This window comes from Hippocampus zosterae, chromosome 1 (assembly GCF_025434085.1).
Source record: "Hippocampus zosterae strain Florida chromosome 1, ASM2543408v3, whole genome shotgun sequence".
NCBI lineage: Eukaryota > Metazoa > Chordata > Actinopteri > Syngnathiformes > Syngnathidae > Hippocampus > Hippocampus zosterae.
In genome coordinates this window covers 12,064,788-12,077,799 of record NC_067451.1, presented here as the reverse complement: position 1 = coordinate 12,077,799, position 13,012 = coordinate 12,064,788, and the positions used below count along the sequence as shown (strand labels likewise).

Genomic DNA, 13,012 nt, shown 5'->3' with positions numbered 1-13,012 from the left:
TGACTGCACGGCACGCATGATGACAACCCACCTTCCACAAAGCCCGCACAATCAATCTCCTTGATTTTTTTCAATATTAAATTAATGTTGCATTTGACTTTTCATCATGATGTTCATGAGATTAAGAAAACTACTGTCCAATATATGGTCTTTTTTTATTTTTAACCATTCACAGGGGCACTTAGATCACCTTTAATCAAATGTTTAAAAATACAATTGGGTATGTTCAACTGCACGCACAGGATAAGGTTTAAAGATAATGGACGGATGGTAGACTTGACAGTATTTTCTGCAATCGAAAAACAAAATATAATATATGATAAATAATATTTGAAACAATTAATCAACCAATTAACATCATCAACACCAGATGGCTTGATGTCATCAGATAAGATCTCAAACACCAGGGCCTTACCCTGGAGGATGCAGCGGACCTGGCCCATGACCGTGGTCATTGGCGGACCCTGGTGAAGCTGATCGGCTCTACGCACTGCGACGACCCAGCCGAATGAGACTGGGCCCCCGCGTCGCAAGAGCATTATTATTATTATTATTATTATTATTAATCAACCAATTGATTATTAATGTTCCCCATAGTTGAGCATGGAAACTAAATCCTGTCTACCCTCAAGTATCGCTGCTCAAACTGCATCACAGAGGTTATGTATGGGGACATGCATTGCTTATGTGTGTGTTTGCAAGCATCGCGCTACATATACTTGACTGTCAAGTGGGAGTCTGACAGAATAACTTGCCTAAAGCATGAGAACAGCGCCACCCCTCCCCACACTGCTGAAAAATCTCACTCAAGCTTACTCACAAAATTATGTTATACAAGAAATTGCAAACAGAATCCCACAAGTCCTGACACGGGGGCACCAAAATGTCACTGGAAGTCATTTATCAAAAAAAAAAAAAAACTTCCTTGCAACACATCTGTTGCAGTGATGGAATAATGTGTCACTGTTTTTGATGACCCTTCATACATCGAGGCAGAAATGATTGATTGATGATGCGGGACATGACAACGTACCACAGATACTGGTGTGAATACCCATTTTCTCTCACTCATTTAAAACAGGACATAGCCATCGAAAAGCAGAAAGACTAAATCCGTCACACCAGACTGAATGCGCTGACCCGAAATGGGAGAAACGAAGGAAGCGTGGACCAAAAACAAACCCGCCCCAAAAAATAAAAAACAAAAACAAAGATGTGTGTGTGTGTGTGTGTGTGTGTGTGTGTGTGTGTGTGTGTGTGTGTGTGTGTGTGTGTGTGTGTGTGTGTGTGTGTGCGTGTGTGTGTGTGTGTGTGTGTGTGTGTGTGTGTGTGTGTGTGTGTGTGTGTGTGTGTGTGTGTGTTTTTGAGAACCCAGGTGACAGCATGTGCTGCCAGCACATCCCGGGCGTCCCAATAAATGGGGAACAATGTGGTCGACAACCAAGATTATGTAATGCATTTTCCACTCACAGGGTAACTGCACACTCATCTTCCCGGGGGCGAACTCTGCTCAGCTGGAGTGGGCATAAATGCTGAGAAATGGTGGAGCACACGTTGGAGTGGGGAATGGGTGGGGAAGAGAGGTCAGGGGTGGGGTTGAAGTTACATAAATAAGTTTTATCAAGCTTGGTAGGTCTGATCACACCGGGAATCCCAAATTTAGGTGTTAACTAACAGCCGTGCGTGCTTTGATTTGTGGGAGTGTTTTTTGTTCTTACATAAACACGTACACACACACACACACACGCACACACACATACATACACATTATAGAGAAGTGTGCGTACAGGGACCTGGCATTTCCAAGGTTATCTGCTGTGTCATTATACTCCACAAGGTTTCACTCCAAGAGTCAACAGCTCACATTTGCTTTCCGTGGCTAACTGCTTCTTATTCCTCTATTTGGATAGCAGTGGAGAAACATCGGTCATCTTGAGCAAGTGAATGTCGAGTGGGTTGGCACCTTTTCATAACATCCAGAGACTGTTTGTAAAACAAAGCCATCCCACATACAGTATTGTACAGTTAAATGTCACATCCCAGAGGGTCACTTTATCATTATTTGATGAACAAGCAAGCAGTAAGCAAAAGCAAAAAAAAAAAAAAAAAGCAAAGGACCTTCAAAAAAAAGTTCCTGCAAACTTGGTGTGGCAAATACTCTACGTGAAATTCGAACCGGCATTGTTTGCCGAAGCAAGAGATTTGTGTGTCTTACTTCCTTAGATTAGACCAAGGGTGAGCAATTATTTCCCCGGGGGGGCCAAATGAGAAGCAGAAAATATTGTGGAGGGGCGGGCCAAACATTAGAAATAGAAATAGAAAATAAAGAAGATAGCACAATGTCTTTGTATGCCAGTAATAATGTAACATTCTCCTCCACCATCACACTCAGCACCGGTTCTCCTCAAGGATGTGTACTGAGCCCCCTGTTGTTCACGCTCTACACATTTGACTGCTCTCCGACTCTTATTAGCGGTCCAGTTTGCGGAAAGTTTTTAACATGATAACAATCAAACCATTCTAGGAAATGTTCATTTACTCGAGCCACAAGCAATTCACTCTGAGCATGGAAATGGCCAGAATCGGACTGAGTAAGAATCGCTTCCTTGTTTTTCGAAGTCTTGTAGGTTTGAGTCTTTCCGACTCCAGGCGTCTCCTGAATGTTTCGTACTTTGTTACCCGCTTCGTTTAATCAGATACATATCACTTTCCCTTCCATGGTCATTACTTTCTCCCTCTTTCTTCGTCTTCCCCTCCCTCCCTGTGCTCTGCAACTTGAAGTAACTACGCTGCCTCGTGTTGAAATATCTGTCATTACAAGTCCAAACGAAATGAATGGAATCAAACCTTAATTGTGCACCAATCTTCGGTGGGCCGGATTAAAAAGACCAACGGGCCCGCAGGCCGTAGTTTGCCCACCCCTGGATTAGACCCTGGATTGTTCATCAGTCAGTCGTAGGCCCCATAAATACAGACAACGATTCACACTCAAAATCACACCGAGTGAGAACTGAAGCCACGTTGCCTGCATAAAAGGCAAATAACCACAACCATGCTATTAGTGACTGATTTTCTCAATTTATTGATTTTCTCAATTTATCTTTCAAACTTTGAAATCGAAAACATTTGTGGCAGAGTACAATTCTGTTGTTGTGAGTGTCGCCCAAGATAACAAGCTTGATGGCACTTCTGCGAAGATTATGCTTACTGTGCAGCATAGACTCTGATAACTCAAATCCTCAAGCCAAATAGAGTATTAGCGAGTATTAGCAATAAATTTAACACTGTCAATTGTTAAATGGACATCTGTCTGAACATCTCAATCAAAAACTAGACTTGACAGGCAAACATATGCTGTGGCTGGTGCTTGTCGACATGTGATGTGTGTCAACATTTGTTGTGCAGAGCTCTATGTTGGTTGGGGTGCAGATGAGCATGTAATGAACATGACTTGAACTCAGAACCCAAAAACATACTCTCGAGTGAACTTGTATCGATGGCTTACACGTCTTGTAGTGTAGACTAGAGGCTTTGGACAACACATACTGTACTGCATCACTCTTTCTTCCGGAGGGCAGAGCGTACTAGAAGGAGGGCAACCATGCAAAACTAAATAATGCAATGGCCCAGTCTCCACATGATGACCTAGTCATCAGCTGCTTATAGTAAACACTGATACCCTCGCGGGCTGAACCGTCTGACAGTACAGTCACCAGCTGGATGAACTGTCTGCCATTATGAACTTGCGTCCATCCATTTTCTATATACCACTATAAAGGTCGTGGGTGAGTTGGAGCCTATCTCGGCTGACTTCGGACAAGAGACGAGGTACAACCGTGACTGATTGCCAAACATTTGCAGAGCACATACAGACAAACGATTCATTTTTACAATTCATGACAACTAAAGCGTTGTCTTTAGGTTCATTGAAGACCTGTTCTGGATTTGACGACATAGTCACAATTTCAACTTTGCCTAAACACTTTACTGACATTCCTGTTTGTGCAATTTACCACTGAGTAAGAGAAGGTCTATTAGCAGTCTGAAATTATCTGAGTGTGACTCAAAGTGGTGGAAGGTATTTGCTACCCCTCTTGACATGCTGCAAACACCACATAAGAGAAAATGCACCTTGGTCTTCAGAAAAACAAACACAATGAAGTCATTTTCAAGCATGACAGAATCACCACACACTTCCATTCAAAGATGTCCCTACAACTTCTCCTTCTGGTTTTGAATCCGCAGTCGCTTGCAACTTGTGCAGCAAGAGGTACAGATGACCAAATATTGTATGTCACAAAGTAAACAACTAACAAGCTTCCTACAGATCCTCTTCGTGTCCCAACCTACCTTCGGTGTGACAACTGGACGACAGGATAGTGCTCGGTGGCCGGAAGATGTACGGAAGGTAACGGGAAAAACATTTCATCTTCTCCTCCTTCTCCGGGGCTTGCCAACGGGTGTGGAGTGTTTGCTCGCAGGCTCCACATGCGCACTGCATCCAAGACAGCCAGCCAGAGAAGAATCAGTGGGATGCTGCCTGCGGGTCGCTCGATGTGTCCATGACGGGGGGCGGGGGGGGGGGGGGGCGCTACGACAGCAACGCCAACGCCCCCTCCTTCTTTCCCCCCTTTCAGCCGGAGAGGTGGAACTGCGACCGGACTTGACCCAGTGTTGTATGACGTCTTACGCAGGAAGAAAATTGCTGTGTAACTATAATAAATAGATAGATAGATAGATAGATAGATAGATAGATAGATAGATAGATAGATAGATAGATAGATAGATAGATAGATAGATAGATAGATAGATAGATAGATAGATAGATAGATAGATAGATAGATAGATAGATAGATAGATAGATAGATAGATAGATAGATAGATAGATAGATAGATAGATAGATAGATAGATAGATAGATAGATAGAATGTACGTTTATTTACGTTTGTTATTGTCATTGTTAGTTTTATTGATGTGACCGCGTATTCAGATGGTACTAAATCAAACTTGATGAATCATACACACTTATTCCGAGTTTATTATTGTACATTAGTACGTTCTAGCGCTATCTTGTGGTGATATTTCGTGTCTAAACTCAGTACATGCACAACACGATCCAACGTAAAAATAAAGCAGAGAAGATAACCACAGGTCCTTGCGTGCTATTTACCATTAATCACTATTAGTAAACTCACAAATTCAAGCTAAATGGATTTAATCGGGAAAAATGCTGGATTGTGTTTATGATTAATTCCGCGTCGGATCTCGCGAGATTTGAGTGTGAACTAATGCCAACGGAAGTAGTTCTCCATCCTCTTTTCCGCCGGCCATATAGAAGTACACGGCAGGGTAAGATTTGTAGCGACCGTTTCACTTGCGAATCTCGTCCCATCCATGTTGAAAACACTTCTATTTTACTAAATAAAATGCCGTAGAGCCCTCTAAGCATTACAATCGTCACATAAAGACCCATATTGTTGCGAAATTCATGAACGATTACTGCATGACTAAGTCTGCTGCTAGCGCCTCCTTGAGCGTCCCTCAATGAGCCACATGTTATCAACGCTCACAGACGTGATTAAAACCTGAAAGCAAGAAAAATGATGATGCATTCGGACTAAGTGACGCTGTAATTCCGTCGTCTGATTTCCGGGTTGTTCTATTATGCGAAAGAAAGAACCAGTACACCCCCTTGATTGCGTTGTCTGTTATGCTAACATGCTAACACGGAATATGAAGCCAGCTATAATTGCTGCTTTTCGAACCTCTGCAATCTGTCGACAGTATGTTAACCAGAAATCCGGGGGTGGTACTGTTTTGATCCTTTCAATTCAGACATCTGCTCGGATACTGCGCAACGTGACTGCGTGAACCAATGTTTGCGACCATTTGAACTCAATGATGACTACTTGTCTGGCTTATACTGTCGAAAAGGTGTCAAGTTAGGTTGTGTTTGTCTTTTGTTTAACAGCATCATGAAGCTGAACCCGTTTGTAACATCTTCCCGCCGCAAGAACCGCAAGAGGCACTTCAATGCTCCCTCACACATCAGGAGAAAGATAATGTCCTCCCCCTTGTCCAAGGAGCTCCGTCAGAAGTACAACGTCAGGTCCATGCCCATCCGCAAAGATGATGAAGTCCAGGTATAGAAATCAAGCTTGACTATTGTCAAGAAAAATACTTAGTCTTGATTTGCTTTGCCAACGGTTTGCTTTGCCACCCTCAGGTTGTCCGTGGACACTACAAAGGCCAACAGATTGGCAAAGTGGTCCAGGTGTACAGGAAGAAGTACGTCATCTACATTGAGCGTGTGCAGAGAGAAAAGGCCAACGGAACTACAGTCCACGTTGGCATTCATCCCAGCAAGGTGAAAGCTTTCTCTGTGAAATATTTGTACTTGTTCAAGTGCATATGAGATGAATGTCAGTGCTTGAATGTTTTCTGTTATGCACCGAACAGTAGTATGGGAAACTGAGAAGTCGGACTTGAGATCTGAAAGAGATACGGTTTATGAATTGTGGATCATCTAAATCACTACAGATGTTCCTTGAGGTGTTTATTTGTGTAATTGGACTCTCATACTTGATAACATCAGATGGGAGTGCAAGAGCATCGTCTCCGATATGGCCTAGCATTCATGTCGTAGGACAAATGTAATTGCTTGACGGCAGCAGTGTATACCACAGTATGAACTTAACTGTCAAAATTAGAGTGCAAGTGATTATGAATGATTGTAGAAACAAATTTAATATTCATATATTTTACTGTACGCAACTCAGTTAAAATTCTACATTACCACAAATAATTACATTGGTAGCCAATTAAGCACCAGGAGTAGTGATGATTAGTGGACAAGCAAGCAGTTTTTATTATATACCCATCAGTTGCTTAAAACCTGAATTTATTACAGTACGTGCATCCATCCATTATCCAAACCGCTTTTCCTCGCGAGAGTCACAGGCATGCTAGTACATTCAATTTTGCTCAAACTTTGCAGCTTCTACCATTCCTTTGGACATGTTTATAAATGATGGAGCAACTTAAGTTACAGGCGAGATTTTGGCCTTAACATTTTTGGCTGTAAATGTTTCGTGCAATTTTATATGGAACCAAAAGCCATAACACTATTCAGAGTTGCACTAATACTATGACACCGTCTAGAGACACAAAAAGGAACACATGTAAACATATTTCACTCTTCTATTAGCACCAAGCCATTTTTTAAAATGTAGAATGTAGTGAATTCAGATTAAAAAAAATTACGATGCACTGTGCCAACGGAAACAAAAATAAGCACTTGTATTGGTTTTTAAATTTGTTTTGCTTTACTTGGAAGCATAATTTGATCTACACAACCAAAAAATGGGCGGAGGTCTACTTTGAAGACTGAGTTTCTGTTTTTAGTTTAGATTGTAACGAACTACGTAGATTATGTGTTTATGTTGCCGTCAAGATAGATAGACAAATAGATATATGAGATAAATGAGGGGCTATGTTTCACGGTGGCTTTGCTCTTAATTACTCCTCGCCCACCTTTGTTGATGATAATACTTCTGAAAGCTTTTGCTTGTTTGTAGCCAGGGAGTTGAGGTTAAGTGACTTAGAGAAGGGGCTCTGCACTATGAGATCCAGCAAGCAATCCAGCTGTTGCTCGCTGGTGTGGTGGTAGTTCCGGTGCAGTGCAAGAAAGTTGGATGAATATCTGATGTGGATGCACACATTACAATTGAACAATACAACAACACCATTTTCCTTGCAGGAGGAATTTTGTTCAAACTGGTACACTTTTAGTGAAACTAATGATGTCCAGATGACTTGGTGGTTTTGTGCGTCTCTGTTGATGTCACTGTGTGTGTTTTTTTTCCTCAATTGCAGGTAATGTTTTCAATGAACACATTAAGGACACCAATGTTTAAGCTGCATTAACAATTACATTTCTTAGAGATGAGTCATTTTCCTGCTGAACAATTTGTTGCACGCTGTCTGTCATGATTTGTAAATTTTTTCACTGAGCAAGCAATTTATCAACGCTGCCTAGTTGATCCTGTTTGAGGTCACTGGAAACTGCAGCGCTCTGCAGCTAATTTAGCAGGAGAGGAGCACTGGCACGATCATTTACTCAGACATTGCCAGCCTTGTCTTTGTCATTGGGTTGAATCTATTTTCAACCTTTTGCCAGTGTCAAGCAAATCAGATCACAATTTCAGCCCTTGGCTAGCAGTTTGCCAGCATGTTAACACAAGGGGCTGTCGTAATCAGTTGAATGGCCCTCATCTAATCGGATTTCTTTGCCTCATAGGTGGTCATCACCAGGCTAAAGTTGGACAAGGACCGCAAAAAGATCCTGGAGCGCAAGGCCAAATCTCGCGCTGATGGAAAGGAGAAGGGCAAATACAAGGAGGAGACCATTGAGAAGATGCAGGAGTAAACATCTTTTGCCATCAATAAATTGTATAAAATGGTGTGTTCATCTCCTGTTTTCTTTGATGGATATGATTTGAAGGAGAAATGTCAATTGTTGCAATGGACCCTGTCCATATTCTCACAAGATTGAGGTTTTACAGCTCATGTTGTACTTGCCAAGCAGGGGAACTTCTGACTTGGACTTTAACGGTATTTATCAAGCTGCTTTTCCACTTTGGGGAGGGGGTATGCATTTCTAGTATGAGATGGCTTGCATGTCCAATACAGAGGTGGACATTAAAGTTACTCGACATACAGCCTTTTGGGGTCACAAATGTGTTTGCTTTTACGTCAGCCAATATACAGGATATTTGCACTGCAACCATTTCAACGTTACTATTATAGAATGCTTCACATGAATACTTAGTCAGCTAAATACACTGGCCAAGTTCAATTTGAACTGTGAAACATGAAGGTACTGGGTTCCTGCTGTACAGAAGCAATTCAGGGTTCCTGGGACTCTGTCAATGTCTTGAATCCAACTAAAAAACGACCAAAATGTCTTTCAAAACCTAATGAAATATACAGTACAATCCTTCTTTATTTATACAGCAATAATGCACAGAACGTGGCCCGGTAGTCCAGTGGTTAGCACGTCGGCTTCACAGTGCAGAGGTACCGTGTTCGATTCCAGCTCCAGCCTCCCTGTGTGGAGTTTGCATGTTCTCCCCGGGCCTGCGTGGGTTTTCTCCGGGTGCTCCGGTTTCCTCCCACACTCCAAAAATATGCATGGCAGGCTGATTGAACACTCTAAATTGTCCCTAGGTGTGAGTGTGAACGTGGATGGTTGTTTGTCTATGTGTGCCCTGCGATTGGCTGGCAACCGATTCAGGGTGTCCCCCACCTACTGCCCGGAGACGGCTGGGATGGGCTCCAGCACCCCACACCCCGCGACCCTAGTGAGGATCAAGCGGTACGGAAGATGAATGAATGAATAATGCATAGAACACAACATAAAAATATTGACAAGAATACAAACCGTATTGTTGAATTACATGACTAAATACTCTCAAATCTCAATCGTAACAATGTTTAACATGTTTAAATACAGAATGACTTGTGATAACATTGGTCTATCATGATGATGGACACATCACAACAGTGATTTGGCTTTAGTCGACACTATCAAGACTAGATGTACGACATTGGAGCGTTCGTCTCAAATTCTATAGAAAATGCACGCATCTTATATTGAATATGCCTTTCGATACAGAGAGACTGCTGGTGGCACATTTCCGCCTCCGTGTGGTCATATCAGTTGTTGCGGAACATAAACGGGTGCAATCTCATTTAACGCGGGATTTTAAACTCGGACAAATTCGAATATTTAAATCTGGACCATGCATTTAATAGAAGAAACCAATAATCTGTGAGTGAGCGTGTTTGGAAACTTTACAAAGCTAAAAAAGGTGCATTGGCTACACAGGGGTCTTGAGTTAGACATGCGCACTGGCACTTCCTCCTTTCGCTCGTGATATGGTCACGTGACGCGGTGACTCGTTTCAAGTTGTCAGAAGTTTTGTGTCTGTATATTCTCCTTTCTAAACTTACTGCTGCCATGGCAGAATTAACTTTTGTCATCGCCATGTCCACGATGACCTTATTTTGGGGCATAGTGGGAGGAGTGGTGCCCTGGTTTATCCCCAAAGGACCGAACAGAGGGTGAGTGTGCTCGCGTCACTTCAGTAGCTCATTGCTAACTTCAAATTGAAGTAACATTTAGTATTGTGCGTAGGATCACAATTGAAAACGTGCAGTATTTAGTCTTGTACTCTGTATATGCTATTTAGTGGTGGATAAGCTTCCAATAGCTTTTAGTAAGAGTCCGTGTTAGGCACTGGAGACTAAAAGTTTCTCTTGCGCATCTTTTAAACCCCTCAATTTTTTAATTTCTTTGTTTTACGAATAGGTCAGCATTCCATTTTTTTAGGTTGTGCCCTCTAACTTATTGGAAAAATAAAAACAACCCATCTATGGAAAGACGATGCAACTTCCCATATGTACTGTATGTCTAGGATATTACCGGTAATTGAAAAATATAAATAACCTCTCCATGGAAAGACGATGCAACTTCCCATAAGTATGACCATTACATTAATACCTTGAGCTGTTTGTTTGGTCCTTAAATATTGTCTTTTCCCCACAGAGTGATAATCACAATGCTGGTGTTAACTTCTGTTTGCTGCTACTTGTTGTAAGTATTATTCGGCCTCTTTTGGAATTTAAACATGGCGAACACTGTCCGTAATTACTCAGACTTTTTTTACTTTGTACAATTATATACAGTACCTCGTGTCTTTATTTCGCAGTCTTACTTTGTACAATTATATACAGTACCTCGTGTCTTTATTTCGCAAAAATACTTCACAACAAACTACTTTGCTCAAGACTGGGAAGAAGTGTCCACATAAGGGTAGATATTTCATGTTAGTTGTGGAATTGTGTGTCGTAGATGCAAATGGTGGGGTTGTGAAAAGGCAGATCTGAATCAAATCTAACGGTGGCCCAGTAATCCAGTGGTTAGCACGTCGACTTCACAATGCAGAGGCACCGGGTTCAATTCCAGCTCCGGCCTCCCTGTGTGGAGTTTGCATCTTCTCCCCAGGCCCCGGGCCTGCGTGGGTTTTCTCCGGGTGCTCCGGTTTCCTCCCACATTCCAAAAACAGGCCGATTGAACACACTAAATTGTCCCTAGGTGTGAGTGTGAGCGCGCATGGTTGTTCGTCTCTGTGTGCCCTGCGATTGGCTGGCAACCGGTTCAGGGTGACCCCCGCCTACTGCCTGACGACAGCTGGGATAGGCTCCAGCACCCCCCGCGACCCTCATGAGGATTAAGCGGTTTGGAAAATGGGTGGGTGGGTGAATCAAATCTAAAACTTGCCGGAGTTGTTTTTTATGAGGAATACAAAACGTCCATCTGTCCATTTTCTATCGCGCTTATTTATTACACCCAATCACAACTGACATTGGTTACAACACATGTAGACAAACAACCTTTCACAATGATGGACAATGTAATTCATTCATTCATTCATTCATCTTCCGAGCCGCTTGATCCTCACTAGGGTCGCGGGGGGTGCTGGAGCCCATCCCAGCTGTCTTCGGGCAGTAGGCGGGGGACACCCTGAATCGGTTGCCAGCCAATCGCAGGGCACACAGAAACGAACAACCATTCGCACTCACACTCACACCTAGGGACAATTTAGAGTGTTCAATCAGCCTGCCACGCATGTTTTGGGAATGTGGGCGGAAACCGGAGCACCCGGAGAAAACCCACGCAGGCCCGGGCAGAACATGCAAACTCCACAGAGGGAGGCCGGAGCTGGAATCGAACCCGGTACCTCTGCACTGTGAAGCCGACGTGCTAACCACTGGACTACCGGGCCGCCCTACAATGTAATTTACTCTTCAATTAAACTTGCATGTTTTTGGAGTGTGAATGGAAGCTGAAAACCATGTAGAAAACCTCATTAAAGTATGGGAAGAATATGGAAACTCTACACGATTCAAACTTGGAGACTCAGTAGTGGGAGGCAGACAATCTAAACCGTGCTGCCCTTATATAAGAAAGGTTTGTGTTGCTAAATTATTTACCATCAGTGTGGTTTGTGCTCTTGTTACGTAATTACCTGGACACAGGAGAGCAACTCACAGGCCAGGGGTTGAGTTGTAAATGTCCACCATTGACGAACACTGGTCTTCATGTGTGTTCTTTTCTTCAGCTGGTTGATAGCCATTCTGGCCCAACTGAACCCACTGTTTGGGCCGTCTCTGTCCACTGATGCCATCTGGTACCTGCACTACCACTGGTCTTAAATGCTCAGGTAAAACACTTTTGGAATGTCAAGGCCAACATATTGTGCATGGTGTAGTAGTTGTACTGCTTAGTTCTTCAAATGACGTGCACTTTTTGCTCTGAATTCCTCTCAACACAGACAGCACTGCATCGTCTGGGACCACTTTCTCCTCACTTCATGCTGTTGTCCACAGTACTGAAATGCCTTCAACTCTCATCCCTTTGGTTTTACAGACTGATGCTCAAACCCGTGCCTTGTATAGTCTCCATAGGGCCTTTCTTAAAATTGATCCCCACTGAGTGTGCTTTAATGTAAAAATAAGCCTTAATAATGTTTGGTTTCTGTATGCTATTGTTTAGAGCTGATGTTAATATGAATAAACTTACCATGAATGTTATTTGTTGTGGTTCAAACTCTGTCCTTTATACAGACTCATTACCATTATTGTTTTGTTTAGATTGGTTGTCTTCAGAATACAATTCAATCAACTTCTTTTTTCTTTTGGTGCTAATTTTGATGTTGTTTTGCTGGCTAATTAGACTATTTTGTTTATTATAATACAGTAATTGCAAATCCTGAATGCCATATGTTCACTTTTGAGAGAGAAATAGATACTATAGGTGATACAGCTTAATGCTTAATTTTCTTACGTTACACTTGTTTTTCCTCGACTAACTTGACCGCTGAAACTAAGTTAATAACCGAAAAGGTAAATACATTTACATTACATTGGGTTACGTTGGTGGTCTTAC

The 13,012-nt window shown here is 42.4% G+C and overlaps 3 protein-coding genes across 3 annotated transcripts in view; 2 read left to right on the top strand and 1 right to left on the bottom strand.

The window, feature by feature from the left end:
* Positions 1-4,564, bottom strand: part of ppp2r2ba (protein phosphatase 2, regulatory subunit B, beta a) — a 46,412-nt gene extending 41,848 nt beyond the window's left edge. The window contains exon 1 of the mRNA XM_052049016.1: positions 4,351-4,564. Coding sequence (XP_051904976.1) covers positions 4,351-4,501 — 151 coding nt within the window. The 5' untranslated portion in view covers positions 4,502-4,564. The remainder of the gene's footprint in view (positions 1-4,350) is intronic.
* Positions 4,565-5,191: 627 nt separating this feature from the next.
* On the top strand, positions 5,192-8,464 carry rpl26 (ribosomal protein L26). The gene is made up of 4 exons (XM_052053783.1): positions 5,192-5,349; positions 5,972-6,143; positions 6,227-6,367; positions 8,300-8,464. Exons 2-4 carry the CDS (start codon positions 5,976-5,978, stop codon positions 8,426-8,428), a joined length of 438 nt encoding a protein of 145 aa, XP_051909743.1. The 5' UTR covers positions 5,192-5,349; positions 5,972-5,975; the 3' UTR covers positions 8,429-8,464.
* Positions 8,465-9,917: 1,453 nt separating this feature from the next.
* On the top strand, positions 9,918-12,657 carry atp6v0e1 (ATPase H+ transporting V0 subunit e1). Its single transcript, XM_052054050.1, has 4 exons — positions 9,918-10,125; positions 10,610-10,657; positions 12,186-12,287; positions 12,399-12,657. The coding sequence occupies exons 1-3, from the start codon at positions 10,022-10,024 to the stop codon at positions 12,277-12,279; spliced, it is 246 nt and encodes an 81-aa protein (XP_051910010.1). The 5' UTR covers positions 9,918-10,021; the 3' UTR covers positions 12,280-12,287; positions 12,399-12,657.
* The last annotated feature ends 355 nt before the right edge of the window (positions 12,658-13,012 follow it).